Source organism: Auxenochlorella protothecoides, assembly GCF_000733215.1.
Source record: "Auxenochlorella protothecoides strain 0710 unplaced genomic scaffold scaffold89, whole genome shotgun sequence".
NCBI classification, from domain to species: domain Eukaryota; kingdom Viridiplantae; phylum Chlorophyta; class Trebouxiophyceae; order Chlorellales; family Chlorellaceae; genus Auxenochlorella; species Auxenochlorella protothecoides.
In genome coordinates this window covers 4,176-22,396 of record NW_011934129.1, presented here as the reverse complement: position 1 = coordinate 22,396, position 18,221 = coordinate 4,176, and the positions used below count along the sequence as shown (strand labels likewise).

At 64.8% G+C, this 18,221-nt stretch overlaps 5 protein-coding genes across 5 annotated transcripts in view; 3 read left to right on the top strand and 2 right to left on the bottom strand.

The window, feature by feature from the left end:
* Positions 1–1,608, bottom strand: part of F751_6412 (putative Xaa-Pro aminopeptidase 3) — a gene marked incomplete at both ends in the record, with an annotated part of 3,358 nt that extends 1,750 nt beyond the window's left edge. The window contains 3 exons of the mRNA XM_011397467.1: positions 121–656; positions 906–1,256; positions 1,525–1,608. Coding sequence (XP_011395769.1) covers positions 121–656; positions 906–1,256; positions 1,525–1,608 — 971 coding nt within the window. The remainder of the gene's footprint in view (positions 1–120; positions 657–905; positions 1,257–1,524) is intronic.
* A 576-nt stretch (positions 1,609–2,184) lies between these two features.
* F751_6411 (Xanthine dehydrogenase) lies at positions 2,185–10,037 on the top strand (the record flags this gene model as incomplete). The annotated part of the gene is made up of 21 exons (XM_011397466.1): positions 2,185–2,290; positions 2,456–2,801; positions 2,956–3,209; positions 3,509–3,664; positions 3,801–4,231; positions 4,443–4,569; positions 4,776–5,075; positions 5,274–5,602; positions 5,784–6,032; positions 6,301–6,801; positions 6,962–7,024; positions 7,211–7,300; positions 7,455–7,686; positions 7,912–7,979; positions 8,106–8,171; positions 8,382–8,513; positions 8,662–8,776; positions 8,958–9,073; positions 9,236–9,436; positions 9,671–9,770; positions 9,916–10,037. 21 exons carry the CDS (start codon positions 2,185–2,187, stop codon positions 10,035–10,037), a joined length of 4,104 nt encoding a protein of 1,367 aa, XP_011395768.1.
* A 357-nt stretch (positions 10,038–10,394) lies between these two features.
* F751_6410 (Photosystem I reaction center subunit psaK, chloroplastic) lies at positions 10,395–11,239 on the top strand (the record flags this gene model as incomplete). Its single annotated transcript, XM_011397465.1, has 4 exons — positions 10,395–10,484; positions 10,574–10,642; positions 10,838–10,973; positions 11,145–11,239. 4 exons carry the CDS (start codon positions 10,395–10,397, stop codon positions 11,237–11,239), a joined length of 390 nt encoding a protein of 129 aa, XP_011395767.1.
* A 527-nt stretch (positions 11,240–11,766) lies between these two features.
* F751_6409 (Biotin carboxyl carrier protein of acetyl-CoA carboxylase) lies at positions 11,767–12,753 on the top strand (the record flags this gene model as incomplete). Its single annotated transcript, XM_011397464.1, has 3 exons — positions 11,767–11,869; positions 11,985–12,082; positions 12,241–12,753. 3 exons carry the CDS (start codon positions 11,767–11,769, stop codon positions 12,751–12,753), a joined length of 714 nt encoding a protein of 237 aa, XP_011395766.1.
* Positions 12,754–12,992: 239 nt separating this feature from the next.
* F751_6408 (hypothetical protein) lies at positions 12,993–14,092 on the bottom strand (the record flags this gene model as incomplete). Its single annotated transcript, XM_011397463.1, has 3 exons — positions 12,993–13,559; positions 13,804–13,911; positions 14,021–14,092. 3 exons carry the CDS (start codon positions 14,090–14,092, stop codon positions 12,993–12,995), a joined length of 747 nt encoding a protein of 248 aa, XP_011395765.1.
* Positions 14,093–18,221: the final 4,129 nt, after the last annotated feature.

The window sequence follows — 18,221 nt, the reverse complement described above, 5'->3', positions numbered from 1 at the left end:
GGGGGGCGGGGTAATTTAATGGTGTGTCGGTGTGTTTGATGGTCGCAGTGGTGGTGTGCAGCTCTCCGCCCCAACCCCTCGCCCCAAACCCCCCAAACCCCTCCCTCTCAATCCACTCACTGCTGCACGCCATGCACGACCTGGTACACGTCGCGCTGCGCGGGCGAGAAGCGACCGCCCACGGGCCACGTGCGCGTGACGTCAGAGCAGTAGCCGTGCAGCTCGCAGCCGCCGTCGAAGAGCAGCGCGCTGCCCGGGGCCAGGGCCTTGTCGTTGCGCGAGTAGTGGATGGTGCAGGCGTCGGCGCCGGAGGCCACCACGGGCGGGTAGGCCATGCGCGCCGCGCCGCCCCAGCGACAGTCGCGCTCGAAGCCCGCAGCCAGGTGGTGCTCGCCGACCCCCGGGGCGCCCGACTGGCGCATGGCGCGGAGCAGCCCCGCCTCGGCCAGGGCCGAGGACCGCGCCATCAGCGCCAGCTCGCCGGGCGACTTGCGCCAGCGCGCGGCGTGCGCCAGCGTGCGCAGCGCGCGCAGCGCGCCCTCCCGCACGCCCAGTTCCGCGGTGGAGAGGGCGCGGAGCTCGCTGGAGGCGTGGCGGCCGGCGTCGTAGTACACGGCCGACGAGGAGCCCAGCATGCGCGGCAGCTGGCGTGGCAGCTGCACGGGATTTGGGCGGGGCAGGGGGAGAGGGAAGGGTCAGATGGATGAGGCCGTGCGGGGGGGCTGGTGCTGGGGCGCATGAGGCCCATTGGGTGGGCGACTGGCTGGTGGCAGCCATGTCACCAGTCTCAATGGACCCTGCACAACCCAGCGCGCCACAACAGCTATGCCCATCCTTGCGGGGAAAAACCTTCCCCTGCATACAAAAGACCACACAGATAAGCAAACACCGGATGCAGGCAGCACCTCCGACATGGGGTACGCGGCCACGGCGCCAAACACGTCGGTGGCGGCGGCGGCTGAGCAGCGCGCGCCATCCCAGCGCTCCCGCGTCTCGTCGGGGTCGGTGACAAAGAGCACCATGTCCCCCTGCCCCGCTGTGATCAGGGCCACCGCCCCGGGCTGGGTGATGCCCGTGAGGTACAGGAAGTCGGCATCCTGGCGGTAGGGGTAGGGGATCACGCCCGTCATGTAAGCCACGGCGGTGGCGGGGACGAGGGCGCAGGACCCCAGGGGCATGCGCGCGGCCAGGCTGGCGCGCCGCGCCGCAAACTCGGAGGCCTGGATCCCGGGCGCCAGCTCGCCAGGGGCGAGGAGCTGGGGAGGTAAGGAGGAAAGAAGGGTGATTGTTGTCATGGGGAAGCTCTGGCCATGTTTTGGGAGAAAAGGCCTCTACCCATGACAGCTTGCCCATCAGACAAGCATCATGAGGTCAAGAGTAAATTCCATTGTACTCAGAAGCCTTCACAACAAGTCAGTTTATTCCCATCCCTCTGCACCTCTTGTGCTCAGTGACCTCCTCCCCCACCCTACATACTTCCCACTGCCGTACCTCTGGGTGTGATTCATGGGTGGGCTGACCCACTAGAGTTGGCAACGCCGAGCTCGCTTGCACAGAGGGGACGACGCGAGAAACAGCCCGGCGCAGGCCACCGACAACGGCCGACATGGGGCTGAGAGGGGAGCCTTTACTTGCTCCCTCTCTTCGCGGTAAAACACTGCACCACTTTTCACACTATCATGCACTGAATCATGCTATAAGCGAATGATGTTGCCTGAGAAGTGAGCGTGTTTGAGGTGCTCACTGCTGCACAGCCTTGGACACTATCCGGCCTTCACTCAATCAGAGTGCTCGTCTGGTCATCCTGGATCAACTCAATTCAGTCGGTGAATTAATCTTACTCTATATGTTCTACCACTTGTCCGAAATTGACTGGAAACGTTATAGCGACCAATGCATTCGAGTGGTGGTGACCTCCAAGGCAATCGCTGCGACACAAGTCGTACCCTTCCCGCCAGGAGCAAGGGCGCGCAGGTTTCGGACGACGAAAGCTCCTGCATGGAGGCAATACAGATGAGAAAGGACCCAGCGGTCTTCAGATACCCATTGCATGGTCGAATTTACCTTCAAGTCTGGTCCAGACCACACCCCATCCCTGTGCAACCTGTCGCTGCAAGAGCCCTCGGGCAAACCCTAGGGTGTCGGTGATAGGATCGGGAAGGGTTACCGCCCTGCATTCCTGAAATGGTCACGGCCTCCAGTGATGTGGATCCCATAGTTTACATCAATGGAAAACGGTATGTGCTCCCCCCTGGGCGCGCGGAGTGGACCCTGCTGCAATACCTTCGAGGTAGGACCAGTTTTTGAGATCCCTGGGCTGGCAGTGATTGCCATGGGAGGGGCGATGCTGGCCTGGCTGCCGATATGCCGGCTGCACATGCGGTTTGCCTCATTCAAACGTCCTGAGGAGAACATCCCCCCCTCCTCCCCCATACACCTGCCCTCCCGCTCCCAGAGGTGGGGCTGACAGGCACCAAGCTGGGGTGCGGGGAGGGCGGCTGCGGCGCCTGCACCGTCATGGTCTCCACCTGTGAGCCTGACAGCTCCCTCCTGCACCGCGCCGTGAACGCCTGCCTGTGCCCGCTGTACGGCGTGGAGGGGGCCCACGTGGTCACCGTGGAGGGGCTGGGCAACCCGCGCGACGGCCTGCATCCCGTGCAGGCCCGCCTGGCGCTGGCCCACGGGTCACAGTGCGGCTTCTGCACCCCCGGCTTCGTCATGTCCATGTATGCCCTGCTGCGAAGCAAGCCCGAGCCCCCCACGGAGCATGAGATTGAGGAGGCGCTGGCAGGCAACCTCTGGTGTGCCTGAAGTGGAGGGCTGGCGTGGTGTGGGATGGGGGGAGCATGTTTGGGTGCTGGACTGGACACCCACAAGGTGTGGCCCTTCCACGCATCGACATCCCCCCGTTGGACCACCTTTACCCTCTCAGATCCCCACGTCCACCCCTCACAGCCGCTGCACCGGGTACCGCCCCATCCTGGACGCCTTCCGGGCCTTTGCCAAGGTCGACCCGGGGGCGTACACGGAGGAGGCGCTGGCGGCGCACAAGGCCAATGGCATGGAGGCGCCCGTCGTCCCCGCCCCAACCAACGGCGCCGTCTGCCCCAGCACCGGGAAGCCCTGCGACTGCGGGGGGGTGGTCAGCCACTCGGAGGACAAGGGGCAGGGCATGGGTCCTACAACTCGGACCCCGGGCAAGCAGTCGGGTGGGTACTGGATGGATGTGTGGGGCCGGGGTGGACACTGCCTTTCACGGCCTTTGTGAACCCTGGTGAGGCTTGGCTGCATGCCATGCTCTGTGCACGGCATGTGGGCCGCCGAATCTGAGGCCCAGTGGACATGAGTTTAACAGGGTCGCTGGTGACGGAGGATTCCCTTCTTCTCCCAGCAGTGCGCTCTTGCCCTGCACTCCTTGCCCTGCCCTCCCTGCTCTGGGTCTGGGCTTGGACCATCCACCCTACCATTCCCCACCCCCCCCCTCCTGCCACCCCCGCCGCCCCGGCAGCCGAGCCCATCTTCCCTGCGGAGCTGCGCAGGCGCAGGCCCCAGGAGCTGAGCATCCCCGGCCCGCAGGCGGCCTGGTTCCGACCCACCACCCTGGATCGTCTGCTGGAGCTGAAGAAAGAGTACCCCCATGCCAAGCTGGTCATCGGGAATACGGGTGAGAAGGGAAGGAGCATTCTTGGCACCGGCCCAAACCCGCCTCTCTCGTGCCTGCCGGCGTCCACCCAATTTCCAATCTCTCAAATCACCCTTCAATCCCACCACCCTCCATGATTCTGCTCCCAAACATACAGAGGTGGGCATCGAGCTCAAGTTCAAGCATGCCGCCTACCCCGTGCTGATCGGCGTGACACATGTCGCCGAGATGAACGAGTTGACCCCGGGGGAGAAGGGCGTGACGGTGGGCGCGTCGGTGACGCTGACCCGCCTGATGGAGTCCTTTGCCGCGCTGCGCGCCAGCGTGGCGCCTCACCAGCGCCCCGTCCTGGCCGCGGTGGTTGAGCAGCTGCGCTACTTTGCGGGGCCACCCATCCGCAACACGGCGGGCTTGGGGGGCAACGTGGCCACCGCCTCCCCCATCTCCGATCTGAACCCGCTGTGGATGGCAGCGGGGGCCACCTTCTTCCTCCGCGGCCGGGGCACACCGGAGCGCGCCGTCTCCGCCCGCGACTTCTTCCTGGGCTACCGCACCGTAGACATGCAACCCCATGAGGTCCTGGTCAAGGTGAGGGGTTGAATCATATGTGCTGAGCGGGGGGGGAAAGGGGGGATAAACGGCGGTGGATGTTGAGGAATGCAAGAAGTGCTCGATCCTCTGGGATCCGCACATCCAGCCGCTCGTGCATGCACAGTGCTTTCATCGCACATACAGTCCACCACATTCTCATCCCCTTCAACAAAGCAACAACAACACCCCAACCCCAACCCGCGCCCAGATCTTCGTGCCCTATACCGCCGAGCACGAGTACATCAAGGAGTTCAAGCAGGCGCACCGTCGCGACGACGACATCGCCATCGTGAACGCCGGCATCCGCATCCGCATGGCGCCCAGCGGGGAGGAAGGTGGGGCTGGAACTGTATATTGTGATTGGGGACGAGGTTGTGGGTGGAAAACGCCTCCCTCTGTGTGGGTTCCCAGGGTGGTTTCAAGGCGCAAGGGTCCAGAGCGCATATCCTCATCTCATCCCTCCTCGACCGCCGCCTACCCACACCATGCAACCACCTCGCCCTTCCCCCCCCCCCCCCCAAACTCCACCCATCCATCACAGGGGCCTGGGTGGTGGCCGACGCATCCCTTGCCTTTGGCGGCGTGGCGGCCAAGAGCATCATGGCCCCCCGCGCCGCCGCCGCGCTGGTCGGCCAGCCGCTGGACCCTGCCGCCGTGCAGCGCGCCCTGGCAGCGGTGCGGGAGGAGGTGGTCATTGCCCCCAGCGCGCCCGGCGGCATGGTGGAGTTCCGCCAGTCCCTAGTTTCTTCCTTCCTGTTCAAGGCCATCGTGCACGCCGCGCACGCCCTGGCCGAGGACGTGGAGGCCTACGCCAGCGCCTTCCCGCCCTCCTACGCCTCGGGTGGGTGGGGGTTGAATGGGAGGGGGATGGTCTGGGGCACTTCCCTGTTGTTTCTGGGAAGTCGAAGAGCGCTTGGACATCGATGCCACGCTTTGTGCCCTGGCATGAGATGCTCACCCCACCCTAGGGTATTATGCCATGTGAAATACTCACACACACACTCACGTCCACGAAACCCTGCACACCACCTCCTCGCAGCCATCACGCCGTACAGCCGCCCGCCCAGCTACGGGCTGCAGTACCACTCCGCGGTACCCGAGGAGGACGTGGTGGGGCAGCCATACCGGCACATGGCCGCCGACTTGCAGGTCTGCGGCGAGGCGCAGTACACCGACGACATCCCGCCCCCACCGGGAACGCTTCACGCAGCCCTGGTCCCCTCCACCCAGGCCCACGCCCGGCTGCTGGGCGTGGACAAGGGGCCCGCCCTGCTCGTCCCCGGCGTCGTCGGCGTGTTCACGGCCGAAGACGTGCCGGGGGGGAACGATATCGGGGCCGTGGCACACGACGAAGAGCTCTTTGCCACGGTGGGTTTCTGGATTCTGGGGGGGGGGAGGGGGAGTGTTGGGTTGGCATGGGCGGCCCAATCTCGCTGCAACCTCTGTCTTGATCGCCGCCGCGCATGGTGCTGCCCGCCCCGCCCCGCCTTGCCCTCTGATCGGGTCCCATTCCAAAGTATTCCTACTTCCCCCCACTTCAACTCCACAGGAGATCGTGCCATGCGTAGGGCACCCCATCGGCGTGGTGGTGGCCGAGACGGAGGCGGCGGCCCGCGCCGGCGCCCGCGCCGTGGCCGTCCGCTACGAGCCGCTGCCGGCGCTCCTGGACATCGACGACGCCATCGCGGCCGGCAGCTTCATTGAGGGCTGGGGGCACAGCGTGCACAGCGGGGACTGCGCCCTGGCCCTGGAGGCGAGCGACGTCGTGCTGGAGGGCTGGGTCAAGATGGGCGGCCAGGTGTGTGTTTGTGTGTTTGGGGGGGGGTCTGGTGGGGTATCCGATGTATTTGGTCAGGTTTAGGGGGCTTGCACAGGGAGGGCAGGGCGGGGTTTGTGCTGAGGTGCAATCACTCCAGGGCAATGGGCCAAGGATCGACGTGCCCTCACCTATTCGGTGCACGCTCGCGCCCAAGGCCTGGCGTCCACCCCCATTCCTATTGCGAATGCTTGGCTGGCCATCCTCTCAACCCCCCGCCATTCCCGGGCGCCCACTCCTCCACAAACAGGAGCACTTCTACCTGGAGCCCAACGCCAGCCTGGTGATCCCTGGCGAGGGCGGGGAGGTGACCTCCTTCTCCTCCTCCCAGTGCCCCGACAAGCACCACCGCTACCTGGCACACGTCCTGGGCCTGCCCATGCACAAGGTGACGGTGCGCACCAAGCGCCTGGGCGGCGGTTTCGGGGGCAAGGAGACGCGCAGCGCGTTCGTCAACGCCGCCGCGGCAGTGCCCGCGCACCTCCTGCGCCGCCCGGTGCGCATCTGCCTGGACCGGGACGAGGACATGCACATCACGGGGCAGCGCCACGCCTTTGCCGCCAAGTACCGCATCGGGCTGAGCTCTGCCGGGGAGATCCGCGCGCTGGACGTGGACATCTACAACAACGCGGGCTATTCCCTGGACCTGTCCTTCAGCATCATGGACCGCGCGCTGACCCACATCGACAGCGTGTACCGCATCCCAGCCATCCGCGCGCAGGCGAGGGGGTGGCAGGGGGGATGGGGGATGGTGTGGGGTGCAAGGTGCAGAGGGGGGGGTGAGAAATTGAAAAGGTGCATCCATGAAGGAACCCAGGGTGGGACCCTTTCCTTGAGTAGAGCATGCTCAACAATAACAAGAAAGGTACCTACTGTGACCAGATCCTCCACCGCTCCCCCTTTCTCAATAGGGCTGGCTGTGCAAGACCAACCAGTCCACACACACCGCCTTCCGTGGCTTCGGGGGGCCTCAGGTGGGCTGTGTGGCAGCGAGAGAGACGCCTGATGAAGTGGGATTGCTGACTGGAAGGATGTGGTTGCCCTGGCCGTGGCACAGCCGATGGTGGCCTGGCTGATTGCGCAAGGAGATGCTTGCATCCAAACGCTGATGACTCTGTCTGCACACATGAAACCAACTGGAAACCCCTCCAAAACCACAGGGCATGCTGATCATGGAGCAGATCATGGAGAGGGTTGCCAAGGAGATGGACATACCGCTCAACACCCTGCGCGAGCGGAACATGTACAATGTGAGCGAATGATTGTGGGTAATGGGCCCTGGGCACCACACCTGTGGACCGGAAGCGCAGAGGGATGGCCTGTCTTGAAAGTGCATGTCATACACCCTTATGGCATCCTACCAGCACAGCCCCTCAGCCCCCTCGCAAAATTCTCGCACTGCAGGAGGGGGACGTGACGCACTTTGGCCAGCGGCTGGAGGGGTGCCAGGCCCGGCGCTGCTGGGAGGAGGTGCACACCCTGTCTGGCTGGGCAGCGCGGGAGGCCGACGTGGCGGCCTTCAACGCCGCCAACCGCTTCCGGAAGCGGGGCCTGTCCCTGCTCCCCACCAAGTTTGGCATCTCCTTCACCACCAAGTTCATGAACCAGGCTGGGGCCCTGATCCACTGCTACACGGGTGAGGAGGTCTGAGAAGACGTTGCGGCAATGTTGTGGGGGAGATAATGGGCCTGGAGGCATGCAGGGACTGGGTGGTCCATGCGTCGGCACAGTCGCCTTCTTCCTCTCAGTGGGATCACTGGTTGTGGCCCATACTGTTGGGGGTGGAACCCCAAAATACCCATGCCGATCTGCTCCAGCCGTTCATCCCATCCGCTCACCCCCGCCCCAATGCATTCTCCAGATGGCACTGTTCTGGTGACTCATGGCGGCGTGGAGATGGGCCAGGGGCTGCACACCAAAGTGGCCCAGGTGCGCTTGGTAACACTAGGGCGGTACCCCTGTCTTAAATCCTCTTGGTGAGAGAATCTCCTGAGATGCAGCCTTATATTTTTACACACACACACACCCCGCCCCCCCCCCGCCCCTCCAACCCAGGTGGTGGCGCATGCCCTGCAGATTCCCCTCGCCCAGGTGTACATTGCCGAGACAGCCACAGACAAGGTGAGGGAAGGGGCGCTCCTGTATCTTGGCAAGCTTGGTTGTGGGGTGCTAGGATGCCCACTCAACAGCAGCAGCAGTGCTGTCTGGGCCTGGCGCCAGGCTGGGCATGGTCCATGTCGTGCAGCATAGCGGGAGGCAAAAATGCCCGGAGATCCTTTCATTGATATGATGGGTTGATCGCCGACCCTTACCCCATCAACCCTGCTGCAGATCCCAAACGCATCACCCACCGCCGCGTCCGCCTCTTCCGACCTGTATGGCGCTGCGGCGGCAGATGCATGCGCCCAGCTCAATGCCCGGCTGGAGCCCTACAGGGCTAAACTTCAGGACAAGAGCTTCAAGGTCAGTACCGAGCCAGGCAGGGAAAGTCTCACGGCCCAGGGAAAGGTGTTGCAGAGTCTGCCGCGATGGCAGCTGCTGTCTGCTTGTTCAGTACCAGCCGCCAATGCCCTGCAATCCATGGCCAAACCCATCATTCTCTCCAAAGCAGGACATTGTGAACGCTGCTTACTTGGATCGCGTGGATCTCTCGGCGCACGGCTTCTACAGCACGCCCGACATTGGCGGCTTTGGGAGCGAGAAGCCCTACAACTACTTTTGTTATGGTGAGGGAGGGGGTGGGGGAGGGGGCCGCAAGGATCATGGGGTGGGTGAGGTCTGGTACAGATGGACGTGGGAAGACGGGCGGGCAGGGAGGACTCGCAGGCAATTTGTGGGGCTTGCGTCCGGCCTGTAATTGCCCTTTGCATCCCTCAGATGAGTGTGCACGATGCCCCTTTCCTTCAGGTGCCGCTGTGGCGGAGGTGGAGGTGGACACCCTGACCGGCGACTTCCACGTGCTCCGTGCTGACGTGGTGATGGATGTGGGCAAGAGCCTGAACCCCGCGATTGACATTGGACAGGTGGGTGCTGGGCTTTCCTGCAGGAGGATGTTGGGGGTGAGGCCCAAGACGAGGGGCAGGTGCAAGTCCTTAGCGCCCCACCTCTCTCACGTGATTGATCCAGCGATGATGCAGTTACCATGTGCACCCATTCCCAGCACTTCTCTCCCGCTTCCTGTGTAGGTGGAGGGCGCCTTTGTCCAGGGCATGGGATGGTCTTGCATCGAGGAGCTGGTGTGGGGGGACAAGAAGCATCCCTGGGTTAAGCCAGGCTGGCTCTTTACGCGTGGTCCGGGGACGTACAAGATCCCGTCCGTCAACGACATCCCGGTCGACTTTCGGGTGATGCTGCTGCGCAATTCTCACTGTCACAGGACGCCCCAGGTGTGAAGAGGGAGTCTGGGGTGGAGTTTGAGTGGTGACACAGGGCAAGCAGATGGATGTTGGCTAACTGAAGAGTACCTCGCGTGCAAGCCCACTGTGAATTGTGGCAGGGAGCCCGCATGTCAAGAAGAACTTTGTGTCAGCTGCATGGGCGCACACAGGTGCTGCCTTGGCATGTCCTGCCTGTCTGGGAGCAGTGCGCCTCTGTTCTGACAAATCCCTTGATCATCACAGGTGCACTCCTCCAAGGCCGTCGGGGAGCCTCCCTTCTATCTGGGAGCTTCCGTCTTTTTTGCACTGAAGAACGCAGCCTATGCTGCTCGCCAGGATGCCGGTGTGTGCTGGAGGTCGGGCTCGAATGTGTGGCAGATATCATGGGTGGCTTCCTGTAATGTATGTCAGCCGACTCCCTATCCTTCTGTCATATCGTATGCGTTTCCCTGGACAAACTACCTCAACGTGGATGCACCCGCTCCCAGGTCTAGAGGGCTGGTTCCGCCTGGACTCCCCGGCGACTCCAGAGCGCATCAGGATGGCGTGCTGCGATGAGCTGTCGGGCCCCTTTGCAGGCCCAGACTTCCAAGCCCTGGCCAGCTGCTGATACTTTGGAGAGAGCGCCAAATGCCATTCTCTTTCCATGCCTCCTTCCCCACTGTACCCTACTTATTGTCATTCTCACCTAGAACGTTGTACTGCTCCGAAGAATATGTTTGCTTGTGTAGTTATGCAGATTGGAAGAGTCGCAGCATTTTAGGGGCTGTTGCCCAGTGCATCGAAACAATTCCGCCTTTCCACCACCCAATCCTGGAGAACGATTGGGGATCTTGTCGGTGCCGAGTCGATCGAGGAGGCCTTGCGCGGCCCCGAAAGGAGAGGACTCACGCTGGATCGCCTGCTTTCAACACCTGCTTGACATTACGGCACAGATAGACCTCCCCCGCAGCATAGGAAGGGCGCCATGCAGAGTGTCAGGAGCTTCACCGGCTTCAGGGCCAATGCCCTCCGGCCGATTGCCCACAAGGTGATGAACGGCCTGGTAGCTGGCGAGGTGCCATCATGTACTGATACTAGTTGTCACGGGTCTGCTGTACCTCGACTAGACTTCCCTATCCGATTCCCGCTCGCTCCGTTTCGCAGGCGGTGACTAGCCGGTCTAGGGTGATGGTGGTCACCCGTGCTGGCTACATTGGGTCCCCAACCAACGTGGTGAGTGAGGCCTTGTCGGTCTCAACGAGGTTTGACACTGTTAGTCGCCCATCGGGACCGATCGTTTTCATTCTTCACAGATGTGCATGATGTCCGTAGACCGGGTTACGGCTGCAGCTGTGGCTACTCCACTGTTCGTCATGTGTGAGTGTACCAATGTCCACCTGCCCCCCACCTTCCGGCCCTGCTGTTCAGATCATGGTGCTGTCCACCTTCCTTCCCATCGTGGCGGGCAGGCTGGGCCTTGCCCCCACCGCAACCCGGCACACCACCCCCGGCCTGAAGCTGTATGAGGACAAGTCCGCGGGCCTCATCAGCGGCGACCCGGCAGGTGCAGCGCGGATCGGAGGGGAGGATGGCTTTGCATCAGTTTGAACGGAGGCATGGCGCTGGGACCCTGCGCCTGAAACCATGGCCTGTCATTCCCTCGTTCGGATGTCGCCCCATTGCAGCTGTCCCCTGCCCACAAGCACGCTCCACCCGCCCCAACCCTCCCGCACAGGGTTGACCATCTGGGATGTGCTGGCGCTGGGCGCGCTGGGCCACATCATTGGGGTGGGAATTGTGCTGGGCCTGCACAACTCTGGGAACCTGTAGGGACTGCCGTTGAATGCCGCCCCCAGTGGGGATGCCCGAGGAAAGCGGGACGCCGGCAGGCACCGTAAAAATGAGAAGACCTGCCCACAGAATTGAGCGATGCCAAGCCGGCTCTCGGCTTGACACCCAGCCAAAAGGCCTTGTCTGATGCAGAGGAAGTCATCCTTGTAACATCATGGAGGAGGCTGGTGTTGCAGCTCGGGGGGATTTGGTTGTTTTACCGAGGTTGATGAGCGCGCTGAATCAGAGGGGCGGGCGCGGACAGAATGATGTGGGTGTCGGATGTGTCTTGTGCTGCCACCCACCCGAAATGGAGCACGGTTTAGACTCGAGCAGGGGGCGGAGTATTGCCAAGAACATCGTACTCGAGCATCTGGCCCACACACCAGGGTCGGCAGGACACTCCGTGAGGCACCCAGTACCCGACCACTCCTGTTGACACTGCTCCCGACATGGCTGCCCTCGCGGCTCCTCTCACCGCCACATTTGGCGCGTCCAGCAGCGTTCGATCATGCCGACCCAGCGGCATGGCCTTCAGGGCCTCGGCGATGCGTGCGGCTCGGCCCCAGGGCCTCCGCCTGCACGCCACCCGGATGGCTGAGATCTCGCCCCCCAGCTCCTCCGGCAAGGGTGAGAGGCTCGGATTCAAAAATTGCTTGGAGGGGATCCTCACATGTCATGCGCCTTGCCGCGGATCGGTCGCAGGAAGGGAGTACCACGCCGTCGCCCGTCCCCCCCCATGCAGGCGGTGCCAAGCCCAAGTCCAAGAAGGAGGAGGAGTCTGACTCGGAGTCTGAGGACGAGTTCTTCGACGAGGATGGGGAGGGTCTGGACCCACAGCAGGTGTGAGGCTAGGTGGTGGGAAGTGGGAAGAGCAACCAATGATTGGGTCCGCCTGACAGAATCAGGATCCAGGAATGGGCTCTTGCTCTCAGCATTGCTACTCTAACCAGCCCTTTGACCCCTGCGTCGCACACACCCTCCCCCTCAATACCTCCCAGGTGGAGTCCCTGCTGGCCACGCTGTGCGAGGGCACCGACCTGGCCCACCTGGAGCTGAAGCTCCCCGGGTTCCAGCTGCGCGTGCGGCGCAGCCTGAGCAAGGCTGCCTCCCCTGCCGCGGCAGCCGCCGCCCCCGTCGCGGCGCCGGCCCCAGTACCCGCGCCCGCCCCCGCGCCCGCCACCCCCCCTCCCGTTGCCAGTGCCGACGAGGCCGACGAGTCGCGCCTGGCGGTCGTGGCGACCAAGGTGGGCGTCTTCCGGCGCGGGCGCTATGTCAAGGGCAAGCGCGTGGGCAAGGGCCCACTGGCGGCTGCGGGCGACAGCGTGAAGAAGGGTCAGGTGCTGGCCTTCGTGGAGCAGCTGGGCACGCACTGGCCCGTGGAGGCGCCACAGTCGGGGGAACTGGAGGGCTTCCTGCTGGAGGACGGCGACCCCGTGGAGTACAACCAGACTGTGCTGGAGCTGACCCCCTTCTTTGGGGGCCACATCATCGGCGACAAGAAGTACCGGTGAAGGCGGCGCTCGAGGGGTGGCTGCTCAAGTTGTGATGCTCTGTAACAACCGGTGACGAGCAGTGAGTGGGGAGAGCAGCTGCCGGTGGGAGTCGGGGGGCCCGGGGCCAGCGCGGAGTCGAGGCGTGGCTGACCAGGCAAAGCGGCGAGGGGGTGGTAGCGCTTGTTGGAACGATGTCCCAAGGTCCCAAGTCTAGAAAAGGAAGTCATCACCCGATGCCAATGCAAGCGCAAGCGGCGTCACGCCGCCCTGCCGGCCCGCAGGCGCAGGGTGGCCGGCTCAGGGCCCTTGTCCGGGCCGCCGTCGGGCTCCACACCTGCTTCCTCCGCCACACCGGCCCTCGCCGGCGTGCTCTCCGCCTTTCCTTCGTCTTGCGCCGGTGCAGCCCCCGCCCCCTCGCCGCCTTGCGCCCTCCCCCCTGCCTCGCCATCCCGCTGCGCCGCGGCGCGCTGTGCCCGCGCCTGCGCCTCCAGGCGCTCGCGGAGCGCGCGGGCGGCGGCCTCGCGCTGCGCGGTCGCGGGCGCGCTGGAGCGGATGACGAAGAGCAGGCTCTCCACCAGTAGGGCCAGAGTGGCGAGGCCCAGGCCCGCCACATGCGGCTGCCAGCCCGGGGGCAGCGTGGCGCGGCCCGCCACCAGGCCAAAGGCGTAGAAGGCGGCCATCGTGACAACCACGTGCAGGCCTAACGACACCTGCTGGCGGTAGGAGCCGAAGCCGTGCGCAGCGGCCGCGGCGGCCCGCTCCACGGCCAGCACATCGTGCACCATGGCATCGTAGGCCGCCTGCTCCCGGCGACGGGCCAGGCCCTCGAGCAGCGCTGAGAATTCGGGGGATTTGCCGTGAGGTGGGCGGCGGGGGGCGGGGGGCACCAAGCCGCTGCCCCGGCAGACCTGGCATTAGGGGTGGGGTGGGTGGGTGGGGGGTTTATAGAGGAATGCGCAGAGCAGCACACGCGGTGGTTGGATGAGGTGGGGGTGCACAGTTACCAGCCTTCGAGCGTGCATGCACTCCAGGCATCCAAAGCCAAAGAATGCCATCCTGCACCTGTACCTTGTACAGGTTGGGGGTGTCAGGGCGGGCAGCCTTCAGTTGGCAATGCAGGCGCTTGAGCTGGTCCCACGGCACGGCACCCGCCCGGGACACCTCCTTGGCCAGGTCCTGGGGCAGCGGAGAGCTGGGAGTGATGCTTGCTGCATCGCACATATCATCCCCGGGACCCCCAGACCATCACAGCATGCCGTGATCCCTTCAAACAACTTCATCTCACATCGCTGGCAATGCCTTGGCGGACGCAGTCCTGCAGGAAACACTCGATGCCCGGGGCCAGGCGCAGGAGCATGGCGCAGGTCCTGCAGCTCAGCACCGAGATGCATCAAGAAATGTTATCATGCGCAAATACATATGCTTTCGAATACGAACTTGTTTCAGGATCATTGATTTTTGCGCGTGCTGCATCGTCACATCTCGGCAGTCGGACTGATCACTTGCTGAAACACGCTGGCACGGGAATGCAGCAGCTTCGACAGGTTTGCCTACGAGGATGCGACCACTAGCCGGCCCCGCCCTACATACAATCCGGATCCATACACCCAGCCCTCGGTGCCGGGTTACAACCGAACAGCACTCGGCCCCAGGCCTTGCACCTTGACGCAGTGCTGAGGTTTCCCTCTCATCCCTTCCAGTGCGCCTGCCTCACTCCGTGCCAGGATGCAGGGTCGCTTGAGAGCGCGTCTATGTCGGCCTTACTGATCAGGAAGAAAACTCAAGACTTCTTGAAGGATCCAGGTATGATCGATGTGGGTGCATCCCTGAGCTTGGTGATACGCAGGCTCAGTCATGCAGTGTCTGGCCCCGCAGGCGACTTAAAACTGCATCCCGGCCCTTCACACCCTTCCCCGCAGACCTTCAGCTGGGGGTTACGAACTCTCTGCCGCACCATGTCGCATGAGGGCGGTCTCCAGCGCCTGCCCAGCCTGCCGGAGCACTCGAGTCGGAAGGGGCTGTTCGCCCGGCTGGGCAGGGGCACCCGAGAGGAGTCGCTGCGGGGCGGCACACAGGACCCCCCTCCCCCCAAGCCCAGGGGCTGGTTCGGGACGGGACTCAGCCGCGCAGCCAGCCTGGACCCCGACACCGCGGCCAGCAAAGCAGTGGTGGCCAGCCACCACTCCCGCACCCGCAGCCTGGAGGACGCTGTCGCCGAGCCAGGTGCACAGGGTGGAGACACTGTTGCAATCAATCTGCAGGCTGCATGGCAGTCCAAGACTGGCTGGCTGTTTACCAATGGGGCCCGCGCAGAGGCTCTCTTTTCTTTGGCACCCAGGTCAACTCCCTCCCCGCCCCTGTGCCCACTGCAGAGCCCGAGATCACAAAGAAGACACATCGCCGTGGCAGGTCATTCAGCACTTTCTTGAGGAAGAATCTGGGCCTGTCCCGCCCCAGCAGCAGTCAGAGCAGCGTCGACGAGTTCGAGGTTGGTGGCATGTTGACTTTGGGGGGTTGGTGGTGGAGACTGAGGGGGGAGGTGAAGTGACGCACGAAGGGTGGGAGCATGCCGCCAGCGGGAGATGAGCGGCCTTGATCTTGCCACCAGAGCTTTGGGTTCTTTGCCCGTGCATGTCATGCTCCTGGGGAGGACGTGGGCAACTGGCGATGCATACCAGGACAAAGTCGCCGCCCGCAGACCCCGCTTCACGCCGCCCGCAGACCCCGCTTCACGCCGCCGGCCCCCCCCCTCTCTCTTTGCAGGTCGACGCAGCCAGCCCGCCGACCGACGCGCACCCACCCTCCCAGCCCTCCAGCCGGCTGGGCGCCACCTCCGCCCCCGCCACCCCGGCCCCGGTGGCGCTGGCTTCCTCGCGTGCGCTGCCGCCCTCCTCCGGCGCCAGCGGCCTGTCCTGCTTTGGCCTGGGCCTGCGCTCCTCAGAGGACGACGCAGGGGCGGAGCTGGTGAGCAGCGCGCCCCCCAGCGCGCGCAGCGTGCCGGAGCAGGCGCCGGGTCGCACCGGCACGCCCAGCGTCCGCGGCTCTCCCGCGGTCCCCACGCCCGCCACCCCCGCAGCGCCACCCCCGGCGCCAGCTGGCGCGCCCGCGCCCGCGCCTGCGCCGGCGCTCGCGCCGGCGCCGCGCCTGCCCGTGGCGGGCATCCGCAACGTGGGGAACACTTGCTTCGTGAATGCCGCGCTGCAGTGCCTGAGCCGAACTCCGGGCCTGGCCACGGGCCTGGCGCCGGACCTGCAGGCGCGCGTGCAGGCGGCCGTCGCCGCTGAGGGCGCCGCAGCCGCGGCGGGTGCCGCGGGCCTCGGCGGGGGCGCAGCCATGGTCGATCCCGGCGAGGCCCCGGGGTCGGTGGATGTGCACGCCCTGGCGCGCGCGTCCACGGATCGCAGCGGCGCGCTGGAGTCCGCGGCCTCGCTTGCCGTGGCGCAAGCGCAGCTGGCGCGAGAGGAGGGGGGCGGCTGCGGCAGGGAGTCGGGCGACGGAGCCCCCCGCCGATGTGGGGGGGCCTCAGGCCGATGCAGGCGGCGGGGCTGGCGCCGACGCATCGCCCGGGGAGCAACCCAGCGCCGTGCATGCTGGACTGTTCCGCGTGGCGGAGGAGCCGGCGGCGGACGCGACTGCAGCTGACGAGCCGGGGGCGGGGCCGGCCGTGACAGACGCGGATGCGACGGGGCGGGATGAGGAGGGGCCTGGCGGTGGCCAGGATGTCGACTTGGCCGCGGCCAGGCAAACCCTGGCCGAGGACGGAGGGCCTGGCGGCGAGGCTGCTCGAGCACCACGACGAGGAGAGGGTGACGGCGCATTGCCCCCCTCCTCAAAGCCCCAGGTAGAGGAGAAGGAGGCGACACCCAGTGCGCCCGCCGGCGCTGGCGAAGCAGCCGCAGGGTCGGGGCCGCTCCAAGCGAGTGCAGCCCCGTCGGCGCCCGCACCAAAGGCCACAGAACGGCCCCCGCGGGGCGAGCTCCTGGCCTCCTTCCTGCAGCTGGTCCTCAAGCTCTACCTCCACGTGAGTGTGCGGGTCGCGTGACCGCAGACTGTTTCTTGATGGACATGCATGCCGCCTGGACCATGCTGCCCGCAGTCCCCGGTCTGAGGCGCTGGATCGTGCAGCTGTGACGGGGCATGACCCTGCTCGGTCGCCGGCAGCTCGCTGGGCTGCCAGCACACTCGGGCATGAGCGGCTCACCCGCCCGCCCAGTGAGCTCGTGCCCCCTGTCACCCGCCCTCCTGCTCACCGTCTCAGCCACGAATTCCCGCGCAGAGTGGGGCCGGCGGCCTGGACCCCATGCACTTCATCCGCACGCTGAAGAGCTTCCCCATGGCCGCCGAATTCCTGGACGGCGGCCAGCATGACTGCCAGGAGGTGCTGCGTGTGCTCATGGATCTCCTCCACGACGACCTGGTGAGAGGCTTGAGAGGTTGGGTGCGAACGGAGGCGCGTGCTCTGGTGCACCTGCTGCGGGGTCATGGGAGGTTTCCGTTGCCGGGGCTCACGAGTGCCAGGGAAAGGCCCTGTGCCCCGACCCCTCCCTCACTCGCCCCACCCCACCTCCAGAAACCGCTGCCGCCGCCAGCGCCTGCGGAGGGCGAGGAGGCTGGTCCGCCTGCCTCGCCGTCCACCGTTGCCCCCGGCTTCCCGCCCGTGCCACCTTCCCCACTCTTCCCGGAGTCGGAGCCCGAGAAGGCGGACAGGCACTGGAAGCAGTACCTGGAGCGCGATTCCAGCACCGTCACGGAGCTGTTCGGGGGGCAGTTGCAGGTTGGTGGGTTGCTGTGGATGGATTTGGCGCGTGAGCATCGGTGTCGGAGCAGGCATGGGCGCCGCGCGTCGTGCAGCTCGAGACCAGTAGGATGGAGCTGCGCTCTCCACGCTGCCGCACACGCTGGGGACTCGCTTGGGCATGACTGGCAACCCACCTGCCGCCACCCATCCCAACACCCTCTATCCCCCTCAGAGTTCCATTACATGCCACAAGTGCAATGGCCGGTTCACGATGTACGAGCCCTTCTGGGACCTGTCACTTCCTCTGGCCAAAGAAGGTGGTTCTTTCAGGGTACATATGATCTTGGCTGCGTCCTTGGTGTCGAGTATGTTGAGCATACCGCGGGCTCTTGCCTGAATTCACATGGGGCTGAGCTTGACTGTGGTAAGATCCATGATCTGTACATTTTGCTGCTGAAGTGTGCGCATCCTGCACCGCCCCTTTTCCATCCCTCTTCAGCACAGCCTCGCTCCCTTCACCCGCTGCAGGCAAGCAGAGCAGCCTGTCGTGGCTGGGGATCAAGGGCTCGCCGGCCAGCATCAGCGACTGCCTCACCGTCTTTGCGGCCGACGAAAAGCTGGAGGTGGGTGCCCTGGTGGATGTACTTTTGCCGGACAGGCGTCTGTACATGCCGTGGCTTCCACGCCGTCCCGGATGGACCAGCACACGTCTCTATTCGGCCCACCAAACACTATGTCCTGCTGGATT